This window comes from Leopardus geoffroyi, chromosome B4 (genome assembly GCF_018350155.1).
Source record: "Leopardus geoffroyi isolate Oge1 chromosome B4, O.geoffroyi_Oge1_pat1.0, whole genome shotgun sequence".
Lineage (NCBI taxonomy): Eukaryota > Metazoa > Chordata > Mammalia > Carnivora > Felidae > Leopardus > Leopardus geoffroyi.
In genome coordinates, this window is record NC_059341.1 from 125535974 (window position 1) to 125554134 (window position 18161).

Consider the following 18161-nt stretch of genomic DNA (forward strand, 5'->3'; position numbering starts at 1 on the left):
AGCTCAGGTCATGATCTCACGGTTCACGGGATCAAGTCCCACATCAGGCTCTGAGCTGATAATACGGGGTCTGCTTGGGATTCTCTCTCTCTTTCTCTCTCTCTGCCCCCACTTCCCAAAAATAAATAAATAAAACTTAAAAAAAAAGTTTGTGGCTACATAACATTTAAAAAAATTCTAAGTTTATTTATTTTGAGAGAGAGAGAACAGGTGCATGCAAGAGGTGGGAGGGACACAAAGAGAATCCCAACCAAGCTCCACACTTATTGTCGGATGCAGGGCTTGAACTCACAAAACTGTGAGGTCATGACCTGAGCTGAAATCAAGAGTCAGATGCTTAACCAACTGAGCCACTCAGGTGCCCCAACATTTTAAAATTTTAACTAAAGCTTTTCTCTTTTACAGATAAAAAATTATACTTTTATTACTGATATAGCCACTTAAAGAATATTTGTTTGTTTGTTTTTTAGATTTGGAGCCAAGTGCTGCTATATCACCACTCAGATTAGACGTACTCAGCCTCTGGCACAGATGGAAAACCATGAGTCCCATCCCATGCCTGTTTCCTGGAGGGAAGTCATTTTTATTACAGAGCAAACTATAATGAGAACACATTTTCTCCACCAAACAGGCAGATCCCAAAAGACGAAGAGAGGACGTTTTTGATCTGAGCTGGGCTTGTCTATTATCTAGTTCCTTCTCCCAAATTCACCAGTCAGATAAATTAGTGGAGGAGAGAGGCCAAGAATGGAGAATACATGCTCCTCGTGAGGGTTCTGCCATACTGGAGAAGATTTGAGGCTCATTCCTGTGGAAAATGTTCTCTCTTCCCCAAAGAACAGCTCCATCTACCTCTGTGTGGAAAAGGAATGGCCCTCCAAAGTGCCGGTAGCACCAGCTCATTTTTTTTCCATAATAAAATATCATTTTTACTAACTACATACCTTACATATATTAAGTATATATATTTATTTTCCACCAACAATACAAAGCAACTACATTTTAGGCAATTTTTTAAAGCTTTAAGAAAGGCTTTTTATCTGTATTTTTGGGCTCCTTTTCCTTTCTCCCCCATTTAATCAACCTTCGTTGACTTTGGAGGGGATAATGCCTCCACCAGAAAGCATAGTTACAAATCTTAAGTGAGTCCTGAAGAAATCTAGCCATCACGCTGATGCCTTGATCAATACACTTGGAAGGATGTGAGAGACCAGTATAATAATGTTCATAAAATGTTCAAAAAATGGTAAATAAATCATTTTCAGATAATAAGAAAATGAATAAATGGTGGTAAAAAAATGTGAAATTGGGAGGAAACTGTGCGACGTTAAACTGGGAAAGAAAAATCAAATGAAAAACTTAGAAGTCTTCATTTTTTTTTTAAGTTTATTTAGTTTGAGATACAGAGAGAGAGAGAGAGAAAGAGAGAGAGAGAGAGTGTGTGCACAAGCACAAGTGGGGGAGGGGCAGAGAAAGAAAGAATCCCAAGCAGGCTCCATGCCGTCAGCACAGAGCCCAATGCAAGGCTCAATCCCATGACTATAGGATCATGACCTGAGCTGAAATTAAGAGTTGGATGTTTAACTAACTGAGCCACCCAGGCACACCTAGAAGTCTTCATTTTAAAAATCTACTACATTGAGATAGGCTATGATCCTTCCATAGTGATTTGTGGCTGCCCCAGGGCTATTTTCCACTGCTCTAGTTGGCTATTCTGATAACAAGAATAGTTTGCCACTGTCATTTTGATCCCTTTTCATGAACTAGGCACAGGGATGAGCACATTATATACATTATGTCATCTAACCCATGTAAGATGGGTGCTGTTGAACTAAGCTTAGTGGGTTTTAACAACTTGCCCAACCTCATGCAGCTAGTAAGTGGCAGAGTCAGATTAACTGCATGACTCCAGCACATATACAGTTAACTATATGCTGTACTACATCCCAGGCTACTCTACAAGTCAAATTGGTAGTTTTTCTTTTCTATGTTTTGCTAGCAGCCCAAATGGCCACGACGAATGGAAAGGAGGTCCCGGCCCCGGGACCAGACACTAGGGAAAGTAAGTTTCCCAGGCCATACTTTTAAAGGAATTTTAAGAGTCACATGCTTATAATTCTTCTGAAGTTCATGTACATGGCAGAGACTGCTAGCTGTCCCCCTTCAATCTCTAGCAAAGATTCTTCTACTTTAGCTGAGCACATAGCCACCCTGAATAAAATCTATGTTTCTCTGTCTATCCTACAAATAGATTTGGGCTGTGACTACGTTTTAGCGAGTGGGATACAAATGGGAATAATATGTGCAACTTCGGGATAAAGGCTTGCCTTCTGCTTCCCATCTTTCCCTTCCCGCTTGCTAGAATGCAGACTGGACAGTTGGGGCTAAAGCAGCTATCTTGGGGGAGCCTGGGTGGCTCAGTCAGTTAAGTGTCTGACTTCGGCTCAGGTAATGATCTCATAGCTTGTGAATTCGAGCCCTGCATCGGGCTCTGTGCTGACGGCTCGGAGCCCGGAGCCTGCTTCAGATTCTTTGTCTCCCTCTCTCTCTCTACCCCTCCCCGGCTCACACTCTGTCTCTTTCTCTCTAAAAAAATAAATAAACATTAAACAAAATTTTTTTTAAAAAGCAGCTATCTTGGACCATGAGTTGGAAGCCCAGTGTTGACAATAAGAAAACAACAAACAGCAAGAGTCTGCGTCGTGATAAATATAGAGCTGCCACAACAGCTCCAATGGCCAACTCAGACTTGAGAAATGGACTTCCATGTTACTTAAGCTAATATTATTTGGGGCTTCCCTGATTCAACAGCCAATCTGATATCCCAAATATGAGTCCTCCCAAATATCCCCCCCTGCCACAAAGCTGCTGCAAATAGCTAATAATAGGACAGATAGTCCCAGTAATAGGCATCTGTCCCTTTCTGTCTTTGGAACCAGGTCCAAATTCATGAGGCAGATTCCCTCAGAATTCCCCAGGTTGGGATAGATAGCTTTTTTCTGAAACAAGGATAATTTCTTTCTTTCTTTCTTTCTTTCTTTCTTTCTTTCTTTCTTTCTTTCTTTCCTTTTGGGGAAAGAGAGAGAGAGCGTGCACACGCACAGGGGTGGGGGAGAGGGGCAGAGGGAGAGAATCTTAAGCAGGCTCCGCACTCAGCATAGAGCCCAACATAGGGCTCTATTCCACGACCCTGGGATCATGACCTGAACTGAAACCAAGGGTCAGATGGACACTCAACTGAATGAGCCACCCAGGTGCCCCCCCCAAGGATAATTTCTAAATCAAGTGATTAAATTCATATATGCATATGTGCTCTTTGACCCAACTTTTTTTTTTAGCATGACGCTTGAAAAAAATGTTAAAATATAATATTTTTAAAAGTAGAACAAGATAGGATAAGCCCCAGAACTATTTCTTCCAAGAAAAAAGGGTACAATTTTAGGGTTATCACTGATCAGTGTTTATCAGCCAATATGTCGCATTGTTCCAGTGATTTCTGAAGATCTGATTTATAAGCCAGGATAGCTAGTTGCTCATTCTTATGCCCTATCTGTACAATTTGTACACCATTTCTATCTCCGTGTCTTGCACCCGTCCTCAACATAACTATAGTTGACTCTTGAACAATCAGGTTTGAACCGTGTGGGTCCACTTATATGTGAATTTTTTAAATAAATATAGTACCGTCAATGTATTTTCTCTTCCTTATGAGTTTTTAAATAACATTTTCTTTTCTCTAGCTTACTTTATCATAAGACTACAGTATACGATACATATAACATACAAAATATGTGGTAATAAACTGCTTATGTTAACAGTTAAGACTTCCTTCTAGTCAACAGTAGGCTATTTTTTGTTAAGTTTTGGGGGAGTCAAAAGTAATATGTGGAGTGTTGACTAGGTAGGGGGTCAGCACCTCAAACCCCTGTGTTGTTCAGGGTCAACTGCATACTTGTAAATCAGAATCTCATTGTAGGTTTGCTTTGAGAATGGCTATCTTCTTTACCTTACCTTAAGAGCCAAGCAGCCACGCTATAATTGTTCTGACATAAATATATTCTTTATGACCCCACATCAATTTCTATTATTGGATGCGGTCCTCTCTTCAATTCCATCGGCACCTCTGAATCAGACATTATTCTAGATGCTTCATAATACCTTTGGAAAGTCACAAGTGTAGTTCAGAAAAAAACATAAACCTGAAAATTCCTCTGAGGGACCTTGGAGGTAAGTGGAGAAATTCTTAACACAGTGGGGGCCTGCATCTTTGTCTTGGGGCCCACAGACAAGGGAGCATTTTTGAGTCTGCAAACAGACTTAGCTTGAGAAGGCTTTCAAGAGGCAGAGTGCGTGAAGCAGAATCCAGGGGGGAGGCAGGTAGTCTGGGTCTTTGGGAGCTGTGGCAAAGAAATAGAGCTTTAGAAATGCCAACAAGGCATAAGAGGTCTGAGCTGGGGCCTGAGCCAGCTGGGTCAGTGCAGAGTCCTTGATTCAGCTGTTCCAAGATACACTCACCCAGAGGGTCAGTTTTGCCATCCTTGTCTGGAACCGTGAACACGCCCACAACTCGGTGGCCCTCTTTGCGGAGGTGACTGTACACTTCCTGTCCGAAAAGGCTCTGACCAATAAGTGCCAGCTTCAGCTTGTTTTTGAAATAGGCCTGTGAAGCAATTCAATGATGACAGACGTCGGCATGGTTAGAAGACATATGGGTCACCAACACTCTTTTTCCAATCATGCAAAATGACTTGAGGAAACAACACAGATCTACAAAATAAAATTTTTATTGACACACGCTGAACCTAGGCTACATTACACATAAACAGTAGTGAAAATAATGTGACGCCGACGTATTCCTTTTTTCCCCTTTGCTCTAATCCCCCTGATTATTCATCATAATCATTGGGATCGCATATATTTTACAAGCCATTCCAACCCCTCGGTGAAATGAAGCCGGATGTTAACAAGTAAGGGTAAGTTTCATAGTTAAAAGGAGTTTAATTCTGAGCAAGATCTGTTTCAATAGGACAATGGCTTTTGTGGCCCTGCAATATAGAAAGAAGAGCCGGACTCATCTCTTAACTTCCAGAAGAGGCCAAGAGCTAACATGTGGTATGACACAGGGGTCACAGGCAGACCCCAGTGCTAGACTACCCGAAATCAAAATCAAGTGTCACTCCTGTTTAGTCGTGGTGTCCTTAAGCAAGCGACGAACTTCTGTTGCCTTTTTTCCTCACCTGTAAAATGGGAATAATAACACCAACCTCACACAAGTTTGATTGAAGCAGATGACTTAATATTAACACGTAAGAGGCTCAATGCAGTATCTGACACAAAGGATTGTTGCGGTAAAAGCTTCAATCATGTCTTAGAGGTTTTGCTACATCCTAGATACAGTTCCATGTTTCTTTATATAGTCCAAAATTCCAAAATCTTTGGCAAGTGGCCCAAATTCCTTAGGCCTCAAAACCTGGATTGCTCCAGTGGAATATTCTTTTTAGTCCTTACAGCTTTCTTGTAAGTTTGTGCACATTCATTTTGTCTCAAATTTGACCTGGGCTGACATACTGCTATTTATAATCTTAATTATAGTATTCGTAAGGACTGTATGAACATTTGTATGTTTTGCTGCAGAAAAATCAATGTGTTTGGTTACAGATACTGTCCCAGACCCTGCTGTGAATTATATGTAATGTACTATCTATGTACCACATTGACTTTCTAAAATGTAATTCTGAATCTCTAAATATATTTTGTTCCTCGGGTTTAAAAAAATTTTTTTGATGTTAATTTATTTATCTTGAGAGACAGAAAGAGAATGTGAGTGGAGGAGAGACAGAGAGAGACAGAATCTGAAGCAGGCTCCAGGTACCGAGTTGTCAGCACAATGCCGAACCCAGGGCTTGAACCCATGAACCAGTGAATCATGACCTGAGCCAAAGTAGGACGCTCAACCAACTGAGCCACCCAGGTGCCCGTGTCCTTCAGGTTTCAGGTAAAGAATTAAGACCTGTACATCATTTCATTTCATTTGATCATTGCAACTATCATGTTTGATTATCTCCCATTTTACACTATTTTATGAATGAAGAAACCACAGCTCAGAAATGTCAATTATATCCTCAAGGTCATGTTGGCAAAAAGGAGGAGAGGTGAGACTTGAATCCAGCTCTGTCTGACTTCAAAGCCTATGTATGCACTTAAAAATAAAATAATAAAAATGAGCTCCCACCACTCATCTCTTTTCTCTTCCTTTTAGAAGATTAACACTGATGTACAAAAGTACATTGATTATCAAGAAGTACAGACACCATTTAGACAAGAATAGTGCTAAGGGGTTGTAGTTTTAAAGAATTCTCTTTAAGCAATTATATCTCCTGTAAATTCTCCCCAAATGGAATCTTTTGCAAAGCTAAGGTAATAATGGGGCACCTGAGTGGCTCAGTCGGTTAAGTGCTCAACTTCAGCTCAGGTCATATCTCACTGCTTGTGAGCTCAAGCCCTGCATCAGGCTCTGTGCTGACAGCTCAGAGCCTGGAGCCTACTTCACATTCTGTGTCTCCCTCTCTCTCTGCCCTTTCCCCATTCACACTCTGTCTCTGTCTCCCTCAAAAATAAATAAATGTTACAAAAAAAAAAAAAAAAAAAGAACACAGCTCCACAGGACTTGGATTTAGATATTTTTCCCCTTCACTCTAAATGGGATTCTTTAATGTACTAGAAAGTCATTCTAAATTAGTCAAGCCTCACTGTGAAAATTTGATTATGAGGAAACAATTTTCCCTTATTTCCCAATTTACTGAGGGCATAGACAGCATCCCTTTTTAGGCATGAACTTAAAAGCATATGGGTTCACGTGTTCCCTGTAATTGAGCTGATAATGAAAACAATGAAGGTTTTACTTGAAAAAATCTTTTCCAGGGCCAGCCAAAGATTGTATCCCCAAAGAGCCTACAGCTTCAACATCTAACAAATATTTTCAAGCAAACAGATTAACTCTGCAACAACAGCATAGTTTGCCTACAGATAATACGTGATTATTTCATTTACTCTTATCAGAAAAATCAAAATGTTCTGTAAGCATTCCATCTCCAAATCCTATCATTTATGCTGTGGCTTGAACTAGAACAGACATGATGGCATATCTTAAAAATCCGGCTTTGCCTCACACCGCTACCAACACCAAATAGTTTAAGCCTTCTAAAATGCTACCCTTGGCACACAAAAGAGCTAAGAGGCTGAGATGGTTCAAATGTAAAGCTGTGCTCAGCTGTCACCTGGGTATTTGGAGTTCAATTCCAGATTCCACGCTCCCGTAGAAAGTCAGCATTTAAAGAAATGTCAGTATCTCTAGAAATGCTACATTCACTGAAACAGTTTCTGAGCTTCATGCTAAAGCTGAAGCTACAAAAGTGAGTTTCCAACACCGAGACATGTTCGGATTTTAGGATGGTAAGTGCGTTTATAATGAGTTGGCATAATTCCCAAACACCAGACTGGGGTATTCTTATTTCTCCAAGTGTGATCTGAGGACTGACGTACGCTGTGATGGCTGTGTTAGAATCAGTGGGGAGGATGTGCTAAAAGTGTGGGTTCCTGGGCCCCACTCCAGATCTCCTGAGTCAGACGCGGGGCACTAGGAAGCTGCATTTTAACAAGCTCCCCATCGACTGAGAGGCACACTAAAGTCAGAGAATCTGTGCTGTATGGAGAGCTTGTGCCTACCTGCTTCGCAAAAAGGTTCTACCCTGGGAAGCTTGGATCAGGAAGAAGGGGTGGAAATAATAGCAAACTTTTTTTTTTTTTTTAAACATTTATTCATTTTTGAGAGAAAGACAGAGACAGAGCGTGAGCAGGAGAGGAGCAGAGGGCGGGGTGGGACACACAACCCGAAGCAGGCTCCAGGCTCCGAGCTGTCTGCACAGAGCCCGATGTGGGGCTGAAACTCATGAACCTGTGAGATCATGACCTGAGTGAACCACCCAGGCGCCCCTTAGTCAACATTTTAACGAGACCCTTGTAAGTGCCAGGTATTTCATATATATTACCTCATTTTGATCGCTGACGACTCCTGGAGACAGGCATCCCTAAGCCACTTTATAGATGAAGATATTAAAACACCTGGAAGTTAAGATATAGCCTGGAGTCAAACAGCTACTAAGTGGCAGCTCTCAGCTTCTAACTCTGGTTATTAGTTTCCTTTGTTTTTCCATAACACAGGCCATAGGATTTTTTTTTTTTTAATTTTTTTTTTCAACGTTTATTTATTTTTGGGACAGAGAGAGACAGAGCATGAACGGGGGAGGGGCAGAGAGAGAGGGAGACACAGAATCGGAAACAGGCTCCAGGCTCTGAGCCATCAGCCCAGAGCCGGACGCGGGGCTCGAACTCACGGACCGCGAGATCGTGACCTGGCTGAAGTCGGACGCTTAACCCACTGCGCCACCCAGGCGCCCCAGGCCATAGGATTTTGAACTGGGTCTCATCAATTAAAATCTGAATAATAATAGTATCTAGTGGCACCTGGGTGGCCCAGTCAGTTAAGCATCGACCCTTGATCTCAGCTCAGGTCATGATCCAGATTTTGTCTTCAGATCTTGTCTCCCTCTCTCTGCCCCTCCCCCACTCATGCGCGCGCGCTCTTTCTGTCAAAAATAAGTAAACATTAAAAAAAACTTAAAAAACTCTTTAAAAATAAAAAAATAATAGTACCTATTTCATAAGGTTGTTAAAAGGATTTATCATCTAATGCATTAGTTTATCATCTAATTTATCACCTAATGCATTAGTGCAATGTGTGGCAATAGTGGATGCTCAACAAATGTTAATTATTATTATTATTATTATGCCACAAGTAATACTTAGGTAAATAAAAAATGTTGATGATGGAACTTTCCTACTGGAAATGTACCATGAGCCCAACACCACGTTGAGCTCTGTTAATCAATTTAAAACATTTTATCAACTACTTATGCCTTTAGACCTCACAGTAACCCATTTTACAAATGAGAACACACAGGGCTTAGGGAAGTCAAGTAAACTGCCTGCAGACGGGGCTAACCACGGGCAGAAGGCAAAACTCAGATCTATCACACTTCAGCAGATAAGCTTCTATTGTTTTCCTATATTGAAGGTCTGCCCCCCATTTTAAAATATTTTATATTATTTTATTTTTTATTTGAGAGAGAGCCTGAGAGCAGGGATGAAGGGCAGAGGGGGAGAGGGAGAGAGGGAGGGAGGGAGGGAGAGAGAGAGAGAGAGAGGGAGAATCTTAAGCAGTATCCACACTCAGCACAGAGCCCGACTTGGGTTTTGATCCCGTGACCCTGGGATCACGGCCTGAGCTGAAATCAAGAGTCAGATGCTCAACCAACTGAGCCACCCAGGCACTCCTGTCCTCCCTCCCCAACCCCCTTTTTTTAAAAAGAAAAATATGGTAACAGTTTGACAGGTTAATTGTGGGAAATAGTTCCATAAGACTTTCTAAGGAAATACCATGGTGGTCCTGACAGGGGAGAAAGCACCATTCATTTGTAGGCTGGATCTGGTGACCAGAGAACATTCTTTGAGGCACTTATAAGTGCCTGTTATATTGGTGAGAAAGACAGGGAGGCATAAAACCACCCACAGCATTTATAAATCTTGGCGGTAAGTGCCATTATCTTAGATTTCTCTAATGATGGCATTCTGCCTAGAAGAGCCTTGGGCAGGGAACAGAACTTTTGCCTTCTTTTTTTTTTTTTTTTAAGATTTTATTTTTAAGTAATCTCTACACCCAACATGGGGCTTGAACTCAAAACCCTGAGATCAAGAGTCACACGCTCTACTGACCGAGCCAGCCAGGCACCCCCAGAGTTCTGCTATTTAAACTATTCAATGTTGCATTCCCAGGCTATCCACATCCTGGTGGACTCCTTCAGGAAGCAAATTAATGAGAATTCTGATTATGCTCCAAGGATTAAAACCAAAAACCAAAACACAATCCTCTATAGAAAGCCTAATGGCACAGCACTACAAGTCAGCCCTGATCCGAAACGCTTTTGCGAAGCAGACGATACCGTTACAGAACCATTTGAGTGGGGTGTAAAACAAGGCCAAAGCTCTCCACGTCAGGAATTGTGAGAACTGACAGTTTTACCGAAGAATAAGACCAAGTCAATTTTTCAGAGACATCCAGATGCCTAGCACCTTGTGGAACATGCGGCTCACGGTGCCCCAAATCATGCCTGACAGTGTGCAAGACGTGCTCAACGAACATGTTCTGAGCATTTACCATGCTCCGGGCCCAGGGCCTGGTAGGCACTGCAAATCAGTTGTCCCACAAGAGTATTTTATTCGGCCCACAGAGCATTTGTAAAAGAACTGTGATAAGATTTTTAGGAGCTTTCACATTAGCAGGCTGAATTTCTGACTTCTTTTTAGAACTCAGGAGGTTTGTCAACCATGGTCTACACTTCGACGTAGCAACAGTCAGCTAGAGCTGAGCAGCGGCTGCCCCCGTTCCTCTGGTTGGATATGGCCTTTTGATCCCTCAGGCTCAAATCCTTCATTTGCTCGCCTGTTTAGCTTCCATGGGCGTTTTTGGGGGGGGGGGGGAATCCCTACAGTAAAAGCACAAAGAAGACTGGTCTCTGCCCTCAGGAGTTTGCCAGTTAGCAGGGAATCAGTAAAGACATATCAGTATCATAGATGGTCTCTGCCCTCAGGAGTTTGCCAGTTAGCAGGGAATCAGTAAAGACATATCAGTATCATAGAGCTGGACAGGAAAGCACAGTGTGGGTGTGGAAAGGGGAAGACTTTCCAAGAATTCCTTGACTGAATCTTAGAGCGCTCATCCTAAGAGTTGGCCAAGAGAAGGGCGGGGATTATCGGAGGTCCTTGGGAAGTTTCAGGCAGAGGCGGTGGCATTTACAAAGAAGTGAAGGAGTGGGTAAAGTGGGTCCGATACTGGAAGTTGGGGAGTGATGACAAGTGACTCTCTAGGGAGAGTCAGAAGACCTATTAGGGACAGCCTTGTCTACAGCAAATAATTTGGACCTTATTGTGAAGACAGTGAGATCCACCGAATGAATGATTTTAAGCACAAGAGTGATGCTATATTATTTCTCTATTAACACAAATTCAGGCGAGGCATGAATTAACTTCGGGTGGGCACCCCTCTTGAGTTTGAGAGTTGAGCAGATACACAGTGAAAATAAAAGCTGACTTAATAAGCCACCTTCAATACATTCACAGGAGGTAGCTTGGAATAGCGTAAAAGCCCATGGTACTTATTGTAACAAACCCTCATACTAATCATCAGAAACAACAACTTCTACATTGCATAGATGTAAATCTGTGTAAGATTCAAACAAGATTCAAGACACCACCATAAATGACAAACTTGTGCAACTTGATTTTTTCCCCATTGTGTAATCATATAAAGTACGTATTAATGAGGACTTTCTTGGATATCTGGCCATTTTTTTTTCTAATTTTTTTAAACATTTATTCACTTTTGAGAGACAGAGACAGAGCATGAGTGGGGGAGGGGCAGAGAGAGAGGGAGACACAGAATCCGAAGCAGGCTCCAGGCTCCAAGCTGTCAGCACAGAGCCTGACGCGGGGCTCAAACTCACTGTCAGATCATGACCTGAGCAGAAGTCAGATGCTTAACCGACTAAGCCACCTAGGCACCCCTTGGCCAACATTTTTTTTATCATAAAAAGGATAAAAGAGTTTTATTTTTAAATGTTTATTTATTTTGAGAGAGGAAGTTCCATAACTTTGTTAGTTGCACACAAAGAGAGTGTGTGTATAAGCAGGGGAGGGGCAGAGAGAGAATCCCAAGCAGGCTCCACGCTGTCAGCATAGAGCCTGGCTCGGGGCTCGAACTGACAAACCATGAGATCATGACCTGAGCTGAAATCAAGAGTTGGATGCTCAATTGAGTGAGGCACCCAGGTACCCTGGTAAGAGGTTTTTAAAACAGAGATGTCAACACAGGATCTATTAGCATGTGAGGCCAGCTGGGGATGCCTTGCACCTAAAGATTGGGTGCAGCTGGTGACCAAAGAACATGTCAAAGATTGGGTAAAAGTAGGGAAAGAGTCCAAAGGACTAGATCCAGGGATGGACTCCAGTCCCTGCTAGAAGGGGAGGACTTCAGTGCATTGCATTTATCTATAATATTCTCATTGCATAGAATTTTTAAAATTAATTTTTAATTACATATATAACATATACACACAATCTCCTTGTTAAAAATGCAACAATCACAGGGGCACCTGGGTGGCTCAGTCGGTTAAGCGTTCGACTTCGGCTCAGGTCAAGAGCTCACAGTTCTTGAGTTCGAGCCCTGCATTGGGCTCCCTGCTGCCAGCACATATCCCACTTCAGATTTTCTGTCCCCCTCCCTCTCTCTCTCTGCTCCTCCCCTACTCGCATGTGCTTGCTCTCTCTCAAAAATAAATACACATTAAAAAATTTGGGGGGGCACCTGGGTGGCTCAGTCGGTTAAGCATCCAACTTCAGCTGAGGTCACTATCTCACGGTTCATGAGTTCAAGCCCCACGTCGGGCTCTGTGCTGACAGCTTGGAGCCTGGAGGAGGCTTTGGATTCTGTGTCTCCCTCTCTGTGCCTCTCCCCTGCTTGTGCTTTGTCTCTCACTCTGTCTCTCAAAAATAAATGTAAAAAAAAATTTTTTTTAAATGAAACAATCACAGATAAGACTGGAGTCTCCCAGTCCCAGTTCCCTCTCCCCCTCCACCCCAGAAAAAAACATTTCATGGTTTGCTGTGCATCCTACAGACCTTTTCTGGACATTTACATATATCGAAGTGTATACATAAAATATTATTTTGTGTTTTAAAAATAACACAAATTGAGTCATATTACGTGTCATGTCCCATAACTTTGTTAGTACATATAATTGATTCTTTAAAATTGGTGCACAGCATTTCAGAGCGTAGCTATGTCTCAGTTTATTTGTTCATTTCCCTATTGAGGAACAGCTTGGCTTCCAGTCTGTCATTATTACAAATACTATGGCAATGGGTATCCTGGTACATGCTTCCTGTGCCCATGCAGGAGTGCTTTTCTCAGATATCTACAAATGAAATTGTAGGATCATTTTTAAACCTTAAATGTTAATGGATACCATCAAATTGGCTTCTAGAATATTTGAGGAACTATTTTCTCACTCCTGTCAACACACAATATTGTCAACTTCTATGATTTTTCCCAATGTGATGAGTGAAATCTTATATCTTGTTCTAATTTGCATTCCCTTGATTACTGGTTTGGTTGAGTGCCTTTTAATATTGCACTATCCATTTGTATTTCCTTTTTGGTATATTGTCTATTATTATTCTTTAACCACAAGTTTAATCATTTGTTCCACTAATCTATGGACTCTTTGAAAGCAGGGATAGTTTATTTCTTGTTTATTATTTTATCCTTTTTGGCTGTGAGACTCTAAAAAGGTTATTTAACTTCTCTGAGTTTTAGTTTCTTTATCTGTAAAATGGGTAATAATAGTACCTACCTCACTGAGATAGTAAGCAAATTAAGTGTGCATAAATGTAAAGCATTTATAACAGTGTCTGGTGCATATTAAGTGCTATGTCAATGCTACCTATTATTATTATTATTAATATTATATTATTATTATTATTATTTATTAAATAATTATATCCTCAGGATTTAGAACAAGTGCTCAGTACACAACCAAATATGGTTTGAAGTTGAATTTGAAGGTCCTCAAAACAAACTTGACATGAAAGCAGGGGGTCAGGTAATTCAGAAACAAGGACCAGGTTGCTAGAATTAGGGTATAAACCAGTACTTGGTTCCAAGAAGTAGGGAGGGGTCCAACCTCTTAAATTGGATCATAGAGTAACCTCAAGTTCCAGAACCAGGCTATGAACCCAGAACCACCAGCCAGACTTATCCCAGACACTGGCAGAGGAAGCTAAATTACAAAGTGCCAAATAGTATGAAGGCTAAATAATACCCCCCCCCCCCATGGGGAGAAATTAAGGAGCAGTGAACCAGGCAAGATAATGGAAGTGCACGACACTAACTATAGACAAAGGGTTTATTGCTATCGATAGTGGCCGTAGTTAAAAAGATCCAGCCACATCATTAAGCCAAAATCATTAAATATTTCTGAGTCCACTTCTTTAAGACCGAGGATGGAAAAAATCGACTCTAGCAGGAAGTGTTATAAACTAGTTTTCCCATTGGATTTTGCTAGGTTCTAAGAAATTTGTCATTCTTTTTTTTTTTTTTTTCATTCTGCTTTAACACCAAACAAACAAAAAAAAAAACCGTGTGATTTTTTTCACTTTTAAAGATGAAGGTATGCTTTACCCGCAGTAAAATACACCCTTTTCAGTGGATAGTTCTGGGAGTTTGGATAGACACACAGTCACCTAATCACTGCTATAATCAAGATAAAGAATAGTTCCATCCGCCTGGGTGGCTCAGTCGGTTAAGCGTCCGACTTCGGCTCAGGTCATGATCTCACAGTCTATGGGTTTGAGCCCCGCATCGGGCTCTGTGCTGACAGCTCAGAGCCTGGAGCCTGCTTCGGATTCTGTGTCTCCCTCTCTCTCTGCCCCTCCCCTGCTCATGCTCTGTCTCTCTCTGTCGCAAAAATAAATTTAAAAAATAAAAATAAAAAAAAAAGAATAGTTCCATCACCCCCCACCCCCCGCCAAAATATTCCTTCTTGTCCTCTGACAGTCTCTCATAGTCCATGCTTCCTCCATGTCCAGCCCCTAATAACCACTGATCTTTTTTCTATCACTGTATAGTTCTACTCTTTCCAGAATGTCACATAAGCAGAATCATATAATACATAGCCCTCTGAGTCCGTCTTCTGACACTCAGCACCCACATCTGAGTTTCATCCATGCTTTTGTACACACCAGGAGTTCCTTCCTCTTTCTTTTTCTGAGTAGGATTCCCATGTAGGGATGGATTTATCCACTGTTTATTCTGTCACCAGATGAAGGACATTTAAGTTGTTTCCAGTTTTTGGTGATAATGAACAAAGCCTCTGTAAACATTCATAAATAGGTATTTGTGTGAACATGAGTTTTCACTTCTCTTGGGTAAATACCTAGGAGTGCAATTGCTGGGCCATATTATAGGTGTATGTTTAACTTTATAAAAAATCGCCAGCTTTCCAAAGTGGCTGCACCTTTTTACGCTCCCACTAGCCATGCTTGATTTTGGACAATTCTTACTAGAATACCGTCCAAAGGATGGATCCCCATTTTCTATGGAGTAAAATATCCCAAACACTTCACTTGTTCCATGTCTTCCTTTTGGCCATGGAAGAACCTGTCTTCTTCCCAAACGAATGTCGCTGCTCTTTCACATGTACAGTCAGACCCCAGACCCCTGACGGTGCCTGGTGCTTCCCCACATGCATGTTTCTGTTCATGTCATTTGCCACCTGGGATGTTCAACTTTATTACTGAAATCTTATGTAAACCCCACTATTGCAATCTTTTCGTTCTTTGAGACTCCCTTCTGCACTCCAAAAAAGGGAATTCAATGAAAGGTGTCGACAGAGGAGGCCAATAAAATAGGCAGGCACAAGCCCCTGCTCTCGGTGCCATCCAATCCACATCCCCAGGTGCCACGTGGCGGGAGAACGCTAAGGAGGAGTTCAGAGCAAGCAAAGGCTCTCCAAGAGCAGGTTTCTTTTTTCTTATTCTTTAAAAGGGCGAATACTCCCCAATAACTAGGACTGGATGGGGTAAAGCGACGAATCCTCATTATTTGGGGTCGTCTGGGAGACAAAAGATTTTCCATGTATGCATCGTTCTGCCGGTTCTTGGTGCTATTCAAGACTTCTCTCCGCCTTCAAGTTTCTTACGTCTGGATTTGTATACATGCACATATGGCTTTGGCAAAGAAGAGGAATTGAAAAGCAAATTCTTTCACAGACCAGGAAGCATGCACTTCCTATAGAAGAGATGATGTACATGACATGCTTTTTTTTCCTTCCCTAAACAGTTTAGAGTCTGCCTAAATGCAGGGAGGCATCTCTCCCAGGGGTCACATGCAACGTGTCTGCTCTCTTTCCATTTCTGGAGGAGCTGATGCAATTCTAAGGCGCGGGGCTGGGCCACGGCTCGTTTCTTAACTACAGTTTAATAATGTTCCAGAGTGGCTGCTTCTGCAGCGTCTGGTAATCATAGCAATCTTGCCGCCTGTAACTCGCGAAAAATGAGCCTGCAGCCACCAGCTCCGAGGGCCCAAATCTGAATGGATCCTCAATGCCAGGGCTCCCCACTCCCAGGCCGCCCAGGACCACGCGGCTGACTTGAATACTACTGTCCTCCAGAAACGGTTTCGGTCCTGTACTTCAGCTCCATCTCATAACCAGGGATGCCATCATTGAAATGAAAAAAGGAAAGGAAGCTGACCCTGTCCCCCTTGCCAAGTGACTGTCCCCACCCTGTCAATCCCAGCCAGACCGTAGATGTTCAAAAGCCGCATCCTCAGCCCCTTCCCCGGAGAAGACAATGGCTCGCCTGGCAAGCCATACTCAAGACCCTCTCCGGATCCTTCTCGGCAGTCTCCTAGTTTTAAAACGCTGTCTTGGCTTTTAGCAAAGCCTGAACATCGCTGCCCACCCCCAGCCCCGCTGCCCGGCCCTCCCTACCCTCCCGACCCGCCCGCCCCTCCCGGGGGTCTGGAAAGCAGCCCCGGTGAGAGAGAGCCAGGACGCTAGCCCGGGACCAGACTCACCCGGCCGGTGGAGAAGCGCCGGAGCGCCTGGCTGCCCCGCCACAGCATGATGGAAGGGAGCGCCCGGGCGGCGGCGCGACGGCTGGGGCTCAGCCTGGCCGCGCGGCCTGCAGCCTCCGAGCGCCCGAGGGCCTCAATAGCTGCTCGCCGGGTCCGCCAGTCCTGGGACCAGCCCAATGGCCCGCCCCTTCGGCTGGCACGGCCTCGCCTCCTCAGCTGGCCGGGCTCGGGTGGCCAATCCCCTGCGACTGGGCGGGGCCTGCGCCGGCCGCTGGGAGGCGCTGGGCCGCAATCCCGGTGCCACGCTGGTACCCAGAGGGAGGGATGGCTTCCAGTTGTGGCCCAGGTACTTACCAGCTGGGAGATCGCCTTCCAGTTACTCAAACCCTGCGAGGTACACAGGGATTTGCCTTATTAATGGTCAACCTGACACCGCAAGTCAGGCCCACAACAGTCCTGAGAAGGCAAACATAGGAAAAGATAAGGTGTGGGGACACCTAGCTACATAGGATCCTGATACCTGTCTTGTAAGCTGATGAGAGGATTTAATGAGAGACTGTGTATAAAACACTTGGCAAAGGGCCTGGCACACAGCTGGTCCCCAACAGGTGATAGATATAGATAGATACACACCGTTTTCCCTCGTCTCCCTAGAAGGAATGCTCATTTAGCTAAGCATTTGTCTCAAACGGAACACCTTAGCCTGGCATTCAAGGCCATCTGCAATTTGGCATTTTTATTTCTTGCTGCTCCTTTGCATACATAATTTAGCCTAACTCTGGTGCTTGCTGATTCTTTTTTTCCTGGACAATGCTTCCCAGAAAAGCTTGTCACCTGTCGCTTGTCACCATCTCAGCACGACCAAATTCCTTCTTTTCTTAAAGGCACAGCTCAAATTCTGCCTCTGGGAGGCATTTTTCCTGATTCTTTCCTCCCTTAACCCTCTTATTCCCCCGAAGTAATCTTTAACTCCTCTGAACTGGGGAAGATTTTTGTTTGTGCATCTCTTCTGACATCTCAGTCTGTCACTGCTATTTGTGTGCCTGTCATCTTCTCTACTGGAAGCTCCTTGCAAGCTGAGTCGACGTCTGATTTATCAAGATTTACAATATCTAGCACTAAGCAGAGTTCAAAAAGTACTTGTTAAAAGAGAGGATGAATGAATGTGTTTAAGAAGGAGGGAGAGAAAAAAACCATCTTTAAAGCTTGGAGAACGGCAGCAAACATCTAGAGTTTTGCTCTGGGAATTGCCCATTTCCAATTCAACCCACTTCCCTGACTGCACATTGTGACTTCTTGCTTCTTTTCTTTTCTTTTTTAAATATATTTATTTTCAAATTGGTTTCCATACAACACCCAGTGCTCATCCCAACAAGTGCCCTCCTCCCTGCCCATCACCCACTTTCCCCTC

The 18161-nt window shown here is 43.1% G+C and overlaps 1 protein-coding gene across 1 annotated transcript in view; it reads right to left on the bottom strand.

The window, feature by feature from the left end:
• Positions 1 to 16939, bottom strand: part of ALDH1L2 (aldehyde dehydrogenase 1 family member L2) — a 71807-nt gene extending 54868 nt beyond the window's left edge. The window contains exons 1-2 of the mRNA XM_045466164.1: positions 16751 to 16939; positions 4516 to 4660 (exon numbers count right to left, since the gene is read on the bottom strand). Of these exons, the coding sequence (XP_045322120.1) occupies positions 4516 to 4660; positions 16751 to 16798 (193 nt within the window). The 5' untranslated portion in view covers positions 16799 to 16939. The remainder of the gene's footprint in view (positions 1 to 4515; positions 4661 to 16750) is intronic.
• Positions 16940 to 18161: the final 1222 nt, after the last annotated feature.